The sequence below is a fragment of the Nicotiana attenuata genome, unplaced genomic scaffold, assembly GCF_001879085.1.
Source record: "Nicotiana attenuata strain UT unplaced genomic scaffold, NIATTr2, whole genome shotgun sequence".
Classification (NCBI taxonomy): Eukaryota; Viridiplantae; Streptophyta; class Magnoliopsida; order Solanales; family Solanaceae; genus Nicotiana; species Nicotiana attenuata.
In genome coordinates, this window is record NW_017670279.1 from 1 (window position 1) to 10299 (window position 10299).

The 10299-nt window shown below is 38.4% G+C and overlaps 1 protein-coding gene across 1 annotated transcript; it reads right to left on the reverse strand.

Annotated features, from left to right (window-relative positions):
• Positions 1-8906: 8906 nt before the first annotated feature.
• LOC109237164 (RING-H2 finger protein ATL70-like) lies at positions 8907-10011 on the reverse strand. Its single transcript, XM_019403422.1, has one exon. It carries the CDS (start codon positions 9777-9779, stop codon positions 9255-9257), a length of 525 nt encoding a protein of 174 aa, XP_019258967.1. The 5' UTR covers positions 9780-10011; the 3' UTR covers positions 8907-9254.
• Between the last annotated feature and the right edge of the window lie 288 nt (positions 10012-10299).

A 10299-nucleotide genomic window follows, 5' to 3' on the forward strand; every position in this document is an offset into this window, starting at 1 on the left:
TACACTGACCTGATTCCTTTATAGCCAAGGATATGTAGGCAACCTCTGAAGCAAGGTTCGGTCAGACGTTTTTCAAATATGCTTCTCATGGAGTGCCAAGCAGGCAAAAATCCCTCGTAATTGCTCATTTATCTTTTGCCCGAAAACCCTTCGTGTCTCCGAGCAAAGAGGGGCAGCTGTGAGCATGTGATTTTTGCCTCGTTTAAATTACTCCTATAGAATCCTTAGAATTAGGATTGTTTCTTTTATTATTTGATTTTTAGGAATTAATTGCATAATTGTCGTGTTTATTTGCATGTGCATTTTTTTAATTTAGCATAATTCATCTAAAAAATATAAATATACGCGTTGCATTGGCATTTAGGACTTAATTTTATATTTTTAGATTAATTAGTAATTAGGGTTTTACGAAAATACAAAAATAAAAAAAAATTGATATTTTGCTTGTATTTTTTTTAAATTTTAGCTTTGAATTTTATTAGTTTTCTTTAAATTGGTAGTTTACTAATAGTTTGATTATTAGTTCTAGTTTAATATAATTAGGTAGGTTAGTTTAATCTTTTAGGTTTAATTTTAGTTTTAATATTTGAAAAATAAACAAAAGAAAAGAATTAAAAGAAGTTGGAAAATTGAAGAGAAAAGGAAAATAAAGAGGTTTCTTTTGCTTCAGATGTTGGGCCTATTTTAATTTTTAACAAAAATCGAGCCCAAACCCCTCAAATCCATTTAAATTCTACCCAGGCCCAATTGTATTACCCAGTCCGGTCCAGCGAATAGCCAAAACGACGTCGTTTTCCTCCAATTAATCTCGCCCGTCTAGGATTGTTGATCCAACGGACGAGAAGTCTCCATCACTTAGTATAAAACTGTCCGAACTGTACCCACCCCCCTTCAGACCCCCACTCTGTCTCTAACCCTTCTAAACCCTAAAGAGACCAGCCGCCCTCACCTCCTCCGTCAACTCCGCCGGCGGCGATGACACAAACTACTCCGATAACTCCCAAATTCACACCATGTCTTCTCCTCCTCGTCCTCATTCTAAATCCAAGTTCTATTTTCTTCAAAACTCGCCCAAACCCCTCGAATCTCCGTTTAAAACCATGAACCCTAGCCGCCGCCTTTGTTCTCTGGTGGCGGCGCCGCCCTCAAACCTCACCAAAATCACACCCCAGGGCCTCTTTGACCTCCTCTTCCCAAATCCTAAACCCAAATCCTTCAAATCCAGTTGTAACCCTTCGAATTTTAGATCTAGGGTTTCGGCCAAAGTTGAACTTGAAGAATTAAGGTTTTATCAGTATTCAATTGGTTCCAAATAATATTATGTGTTTGTTTTGTTAAAGAACAGACATATAATATTATTTAGGGGGTCATATTCGAGGTCAGTCGAGTTTAAGGCCCAAAAAATCAGTGAGTGTTCGTAAACTTCCTTCCTTCGTTATTTGTAGATTTTTTCTTTAATGTGTAGTTTTCTGCCTTGTTTTTTCTTTCGATTCATCTTCAGTATTTCTCTCGTTTTGTTTTAGGATTGATTTAGGGTTCTGATTTGTTCGATTACAGTTTAATTTCGTTCCTGTTATCTGATTTAATTGCCTGTTTAATTTTAACCCTAGGATGCCCTGTTTGCTACTATGTTACATTTGGATAGTGTAATTTCAGTTCTATTTTGATGTTAGTTGTTAGTTTATTGTCTTGTTAGTTTAATAACAAATTTAGCCTGGTAAATTAGAATTAATTTCTAAGTGCTGATCGAATTGGTTTGGTTATAGCTGATCATTCCAACTCCTTAGTTAATTTTGACCAAGGTAAAAGGGGTTGGGTTTAGTTTAACATAGGTTAGTAATTTTAGGATCAATGCAGGGCCAATATAGGTAGATTAAGTCAAGGAATCTTATTGTAACTGAAATTGGAAACCCCTAGAACTTTCTGGATGGGGTTCCAATTAGAAATTCAGGAACTTAGTAGTGTAACTTGGGCAACAAACCAATAAATAAGGGACTAATTAGATAAAAATTTGAAAATAAAAGAGGGACTTAGGTGTAAATGAAAATCTGAAGTCTGCCCTAGGGCTTGGCCTATAAAAGGACATTATTCTTGCCTTTCAAGGCAAGAAACAAAGGGCTAAAAATAGAGTGAACTTGGAGGCGGCTATTCTCTTTTCACTGTTCCATTGAGACATAATTTTGAGCTTTGGAGTTTTTTTTAATAGCTGAAGCAAATCTAAATTTTCATAGATTTCAAAATAGTTTGAGGTTGAATTTATTTGAAATTTCTGGGCCAAGCTGTTTTGGAATCACTGTTCCATTGGTTTCCTACCTTGAGAATTCAATCTTGGACCTGGGATCGATCTGCTGCTATTACTGCTGCTTTCCTCACCTTTTCCTTTGTTTTATCCAGGTATTTCCTTGGCTCATAGTTGAGGTCTGATTGTTGAGCATGAAAGAGTTGAAGTTCTATTAAATGAAGACCTTATTTGAAGTTCAATTTCTCTTCTCTTTACTGTTTCATGCTATGTAATTAGAGTTTAAGTTTCAAATGTAAATTAAGGCCTCCTATTCCTTTGAAATATAGTATGTGAGAATGACTTAGTGCTGTACTTTGCATTCTGTGTCCATAATCAAACATTGGACTTTAATTGCTTGAGCTTATTGTTGGATGCTGCATCAGTGTGTGCCAGTCTTTGTGAGGGTCTGGCTGAGAATCACTCGGATTTGGTTTTTGAAATCCATAGTCAATACTCTAGGGTCATATATCTTGAAATTTGTTTGCATTTTAGATGCAATTAGTTGGTATTTCCATATGATTTGTGTTTAATTAGCTTAAAAATAGAAATATTAACTGTTACAGCATGAAGTTCCGCCTGTTTAAGATTCAGGACTGGAGATGTGATTCTAGCATGATTTGGCATGATTTGGATAGTTGTTAATTATATTAGCAGGCCGATCCTACATGTATGCCATTTGTGTATTGGTTTGAGACGTTAAATATCTATTAACTGAAGAATATATTCCTTCAATATTAATTGTGAAATTGTCTGGTTTTGGGTGTGATTAAAAACTGAATGTTTTCAGGTTCAAATTATTTACGTTTGGGTCCAATTCTCTGCATAGCATGCATTTAAAGTCGCCTATTTTCTTTATGTTTCAAAAGAGTCGAATGCATTTAAGTTTCAAAAGTCTAGAAGATGGAACGGCGGAACCAATTGAGAATGAAGAATTTTTTTTTTTTTTTATGTTTGAGTAGATATAAGTTCAGTGGCCTTTTGTTCAATTGTCATTTGATGGAGTTAGGGTATGTCATACTAGGTAATACAAAATAATTATGGTCTTGTGTTAATTGAGACATATAAATTTGACCAATATTCGTAGCAAGCCTTTAGGGCCGTTTAAAATACGATTATGGTTGCGTATACGTTCGCGTAACATGACCATGGTCCTAAATTAATTTGGAGTATGCGTTCGCGCAACTTCGATCAACCTTCCTTAATAATAAAATAAGTTACAAGTTTTAATTATTTTTAGTCTATATAGTTCATTAAATCACATATGGCCCCCGTAAAAATGTCAAAGCTTAGAAATAAATTGATTAAATTTCGTAGCCTATCTTTTAGGGCCGTTTTAAAATACTAGTGTGGTTGCGTATACGTCCGCGTAACACAATTACACTTTTAAAAATAAAACCGGAGTAAGCGTTCGCGCAACTGCAGCCCAAACTTTCTTAATAATAATAAAGCATTATTAATTGTGGACACGTTCGCGTGACATGATTTTTGACCCGCCAAACAGGCGGGTATACGTACGCGTAACCCGTTTCAAGATAATTTTCTTAATTAAAAGCGGTGAAAGAAGCACAAGCACATTAGGTTCTAAAATCAGTAATTAAGCAATTTTAGTAAGCCAGGTATTATCAAAGCGACCGTGCTAGAACCACGGAACTCGGGAATGCCTAACACCTTCTCCCGGGTTAACAGAATTCCTTACTCGGATTGCTGGTTCGCAGACTATATACAGAGTCATTCTTTTCCTCGATTCGGAATTCTAAACCGGTGACTTAGGACACCGTAAATCTCCCAAGTGGCGACTCTGATTTTAATTAAATATCCCTCTTCATGGGGTGTAGTAAGGAAAAAGGAGGTGTGACAATCATGCCTAGTTTTATGATTATTTATGAAGGCATGCGAACTTGTTCTTGATATGTTGAACTGCTTGAATTATCCTTAGTCATATAGAAATTTCATGAGCACGTATCTTCATGATTATTGTTAAGTCCTTGTGCATCTTTATTCTATTAATTCTTGGACATAAGCATATATACTACATTAGGATACTTAATTTGGACTGATATTGTGGCACGAGAGGCAAGGTCACGCGGTTTAAATACAGTTTCGGCACAGGACATGACGAGCGAATATTTAATTATGAGTGATGCTATTAAGCTCCTCTTTGCGCTTGAATTTAGTACCGTCCCTCCGGAGTCTGGTGATTACCCATGTTACCTTGGGCCTGGGAGCATGGTCCGTACATGAATTTTGCATGGAATCGATATATTGATTTTGTATCGGATTATTATGATACATGAATTTTATATCGAGATACATGGATCTTTTATCGGTATACATGGATCTTGTATCGGGATACATGGATCTTATACCATTTTGAGCATGTCATATTCCTGATTCAGTTAGAAGTATACATTAAAATGCTAACTATTGCATGCTATGTATACATGCTAGATTGGAGACTCGACTCTGTTGATAGAAGCATGCCTTTATAACTTTCTATACTTGAGCAGCGTTAACATTATCTATTTAATTGAAAAGACATGCTTTCGGCCTTTTGACAAATTTATATCTTGATACATATTGATCATGAGGACATTTACCGTTCGACTTCCAGGCTTGTTATTTTTCTCGCATTTGTAAGTATTCAGATACATCTAGCCTAACTACTACTTCTTCGAGGTTATATCTTGATACATATTAATCATGAGGACATTTACCGTTCGACCTCCAGGCTTGTTATTTTTCTCGCATTTGTAAGTATTCAGATACATCTAGCCTAACTACTACTTCTTCGAGGTTAGACTTGATTTTAAGGAATTTAGTTACTTCGTCCTTGATGAAATCATGCTTGATCTCGAACTGGGGTCTCCTTTTCTGCTTGACCGGGTGGAATTTCTGGTCCAGGCTCAACTTGTGAGTAGTGATCTTCGGTGGGATCCCTATCATATCGAGATGGGACCAAGAAAAACAATTTTCGTTAGCTATAAGAAATTGAATAAATTTTTTCCTGAGCTCGGGAGTTAAGCCCGTGCCCAAGTATACCTTTCGATCGGGCAGATGTTCGATCAGTACGACATGCTCCAGCTCTTCGACCGTTGATTTGGCAGCATCAGAATCATCGGGAACTATAAAGGATCGAGGAACCCCGTAATCATCATCTTCGCCAGTCCCCTGCTTGTCCGGCTGAGTCGAGGCTGGCATCGGTGATTGCTATTTGGCTTACTGTTTTGCTTTCGAACCTAGCTCATTTGTCGATGAGAGTGTTGATATCAGAATTACTCCATCAACGGAAAACATCTCCTCTGCGACAGGTTGCTACCCGTAGACCATCTTGATCCCTTCTAGTGTTGGATGTTTTAATACCTGGTGTAGGGTCGAGGGCACATCCCTCATGTTGTGGATCCATGGCCTCACGAACAGGGCGTTGTACCTCATGTCCCCTTCAATCACATAAAACTCGGTCTCCTAGGCGGTTCCGGCTACGTTTACCAGTAACGTTATTTATCACTTAGTAGTTTCGCAAGCCATTTTGAACCCGTTTAGCACTCGGGCCGCAGGCACGATTTGGTCCTATAGGCCAAGTTGCTCTACGACCCTCGATCCGATGATGTTGGTCGAGCTACCTGGATCAACTAACACACGTTTAACTCGAGTTTTATTCATGAGTACAGAAATTACTAGTGCATCATTATGGGGCTACATGATTCCTTCTGCATCTTCGTCGTTGAAAGATAAAGTTCCTTCTAGTGTGTAATCTCGGTCCATTTTTCCCTTGTGATTGATGCTTTGGTACACTTTAACATCGGACCTTGAGGAACATCGACCCATCCGATGATCATATGAATGACATGTTGAGGTTCATTTTGCTCGTTCTGTTTACTGAATCCCTAATCCTGAAATGATTCTTGGCTCAGCCACTTAGAAATTCCCAAAGGTGCCCATTGTTGAATAACCGGGCTACTCTCTTAATTGTCGACAATCCTCCGTTCTATGGCCATGTAAGCCATGATATTTGCATACTTGGTTGGGGATCCCTTTGGGCTGGATTGGTTTGTAAAGGCCGAGGCCACTTGGTATCTTTGATGCGTTCGATAGCCGATACAATGGCAGCTGCATCAATATTAAAGTAGTATAATTGTGGTCCTTCTATAGGTCTGATAGGTCTGTCAAAGCCGTTCTTGCTCATGAGCCCTCGAGAGCTCTGGCCTCGATCACTTCTCCTTTCATTTCGTGCAGAATTATGCCAAGATCCGCTTCTCTTACGATCTCCATTATACGGCTAGTATCTTTCTCTGTTCAACCTCGGTTCTCGGTCAATATCCCTCTTGATTCTATCGACGGGTCTGATAGGATAAACAGACCCAGAAGGAGCCCCGAGTTGATCATCTTCGACCCTTATCTTTGATTGATACCGATTATACACATCGGCCCAAGTAACAGCCAGGTATTCTATCAAATTCTGCTTTAACTAATGTGAAGCCACTGAGCTTCGAATATTGAGTCCTTGGGTGAAAGCTTGAACAACCCAATCATCAGCGACCGGTGGCAAGTCCATCCATTCCATTTGGAATCGAGACACGAATTCTCTAAGCATTTCGTTGTCCTTCTGCCTTACCTTGAAAATGTTCGACTTCCTGGTTTCGACCTTAATGGCCCCGACGTGTGCTTTTACGATAGAATCTGTAAGCATAGCAAATGAATCAATAGAATTAGGTTGTACATTATGGTACCATATCATAGCTCTCTTTGACAGGGTCTCTCCGAATTTCTTTAGCAAGACATATTCGATCTCGTCATCCTCTAGATCATTCCCTTTGATAGAACATATGTATGAGGTGACGTGCTCGTTCAGATCTATCGTTCCATTGTATTTTGACTTGGGAGTCGTGCTCGGGGGAAAGGTTTCTGTACGAAATTTTTGGAGTCCAAACCCTTCAATATTAGTGGTGCCCCCGAGATTTGATCGATTCTGGAGTTGTAAGTTTCCACCTTTTTGTCGTTTGCCTCGATCTTCTTTTCCCGCGACCCAATTCGTTTTGTCAGTTCTTCGAGCATCTTCATGATTGAAGTATTGGTCTCCGATTCTTTCTCGTTCGATTTCCTTGAAACCGATTCGACCCTATGGACAACTTCCTGGTACAGCTCGAGCTCGACCCTACTCGGTGGGTGATTCTAGTTTTGGAGCTGGCTACCGCTTCTTGTTGAGCCTACAACATTTCGAAGATCACTCGCAGGCTGATCCCGCCATCTTCGCCGCCATGTGTGCTTTGAGCGGCTGATCGAACATCCCCATAAACGCTACCCTCGGGATCGACGGCGAAATTTGCATTGATGGCTACATGTGAGCTGACGTAGATTAGATCTACAGCCGGAACTCCGTCGAGGCCAGCCTGGGGTACATCGTTCCCTGGTGCTATGTCATCATTTTCGCCGTGGTGGCCGAAATCATTGTCAATGTGTAGAGATGCTGACTGAGAGTTCGACATTTTGGTCCTAGAATGAAAGATACTCCAAAGAACAAGTGTAAAATAGTGTGTGTTATGAAAGTTTGTACCAGGTAATCACTATTATTCTTAGCTTCACGGTTAGAGCCAAACTGTTTACCCTTAAAATTGGATAACAATTGAATTTATACACGGTTTTAAGGATATGTGATATAACTTGGTATAAATTAAGAAGATGGATTAATATTAAAATTAACAATAAGAAAATAAATACAAACCACACAAATTGAACAGCCTTAGTCTCTGAGTTTGATCACCCTCGAGCCAAGAAACGTATCAACTAATGTTAGAACTGAACAACAAGATGATAAGAACTAGAAATGATCAGTATATTACTTTCTTTGTGCATGTTACCATGTCCTACAAATGATTAGAATCCCCCTTTATATAGTAGGGGTGTTTGAATCTTAGAACAACTCTATACAAGGTAAAAAATCTCATGATTTGCTAATTAATCGGCCTCTTCTTGATATGTGCCGAGATTTTCGCCGTGATATTCGACCGATCGAGGATATTTCGGCTTACCGTTATTTGGCTCGGCAAGTTTCTCTCGATCTTGTTCGGTCTCGATCTTGCTCGGTTTCTTGGTCACAAGCTCGACGATCTAATTTTGCACCTTGGTTCGATATAACTCGAGCTCGAGTTTTGACCTGCCATGTTTCGGCCTCGATCGGTCAAATAATGAACGAACCCGGTTTCGACCGTATACAAATATAAAAGTGTTATTTTTGTTCATTTAGCCAGTTGTTCTCAATCACTATACCAGAATTTTGTGGATTATTATTGCCAAATCATTTGTGCCTCGCAGGTATAAGCTCGAGAGAGCTACATGCTCCTATCATTTTTTTTAAGCTTTACAAAAACAAATTTATGAGCAGCTGCACGACAAATGCTAACAGAAAAAGATGAAAAAGACGCAAATGAAAAAAGTGGTTGTGCTTGCATTCAGTATAGCCTCAGCCCTCAAAGTTGCTTATACTGACCTATCAAAATAAATATCTTACCTAAGCATCTATCAATGTATTTTCTGACCTTTACCTAGCTTCATGAAAAACAGGGGAAAATGAGGTAAATTATGGGTGTGTTGGTATGAAGGAAAAACATGTTTTCCGGAAAAGAAGTCATTTTTTACAATCAAACACCAAAAAATTCTTCCACTAAAAGGGAAAAAATTACAATCTTCGCTCATGTTTTTCGTAGTCCATATGAAATAGTTTCCAACTTCTAGAGAATGTTAGATAGTGTAACAAAGTTTTTTCTGGAAACGGGTTTTTTTAAAAAAAAACCTTTTCTTTCGTACCAAGCACACCCAATTACAAAGAATCCTCAAAAAAGAAAAAAAAAATGGCCATATAGAAGAAAGCTTTTCTTTCAATGACATATTATACATACAAATTTAGGAGAAGAAAGGAGATAATTGATCTACAGTGTACATAAAAAGGGAATACCAAGGACTTTAATTTGATGCCACTTCATCCAATAGGTCTAGTTGCCAGAGGAACAACTTCAGCCAGAGGAGTGGATTGTGGTGTTGGCAATGGAGAAGTTCTACAAACAGGACAAGTTGGATTTAACCTCAGCCATGGATCTACGCATTTTAAGTGGAACAAATGCCCACAATCTGGTAATAGCCTTAACATGTCACTGTTCTTGTAATCTGCCAAACAAATTGAGCAACAAGTCGCCGTTGAATCCTTGTGATTGACCTTAGCTTCTGAATACAACAACTTTGGATAACTCAATAGGGTTTCCTCATCAAGCCCCAGTTCCACCACAACTTCTTGAACGTCCTCGTTGCTATTTTCATTCCTTTGCCTCGTCCTTTGTGGTGGCACAGTGGTTTGATGTCTTGTACAAAAGTAAGATGTCAAGGTGATAGTTGTAATTAATAACAATATCCCTACTGAAACTCCAATGCCATACGCGAATCCACCGATGTTTTGCGACCCTAAGAACCCACCGGTATTTGGATCAGGGCTTATTGCTGTGCTATTCATGATCTTGTTATGTTTGTGATTTTGGTTTGGTTAGCCATGAGGTTAAAACAAAAGGAAATGGTCTAAAGATTCTGAAGTCAGCGGTTTACATATGACAGATTTGATAAAAGGGGGAAGTTTGATTGGAGAAGTTTTAAACAAGGGAGGATGCATTTGGACTTCAACGTAATGAACTTTAAAAATTATACTATGAATGGAAGATATAAAGCAAGAAAAAGGAAAGTGTATTTGAAGAGGTTTCTTGTGAATATATATAGTGCTTTATCCTTGTGAGGTAGGTTGGAGATGTCAACGGTTGCCTCGCTGGCTTTCTATCCTTTTCATGTACGTTTGATTCATGTGAGTAACGTCTTTCTTGGTAGCAAATTATTCAACTTTCTCCACTGGTAGTTACATGTTTTATGAATAAATTATATCGTTGTTTTCTAAGTCGTTATGGTTTATTATATATACTTAAATTTCTGTCTCCCTTTGAAACTTTCTCTATCTTCTTAATGATCCATGTATTGCATTGCACGTT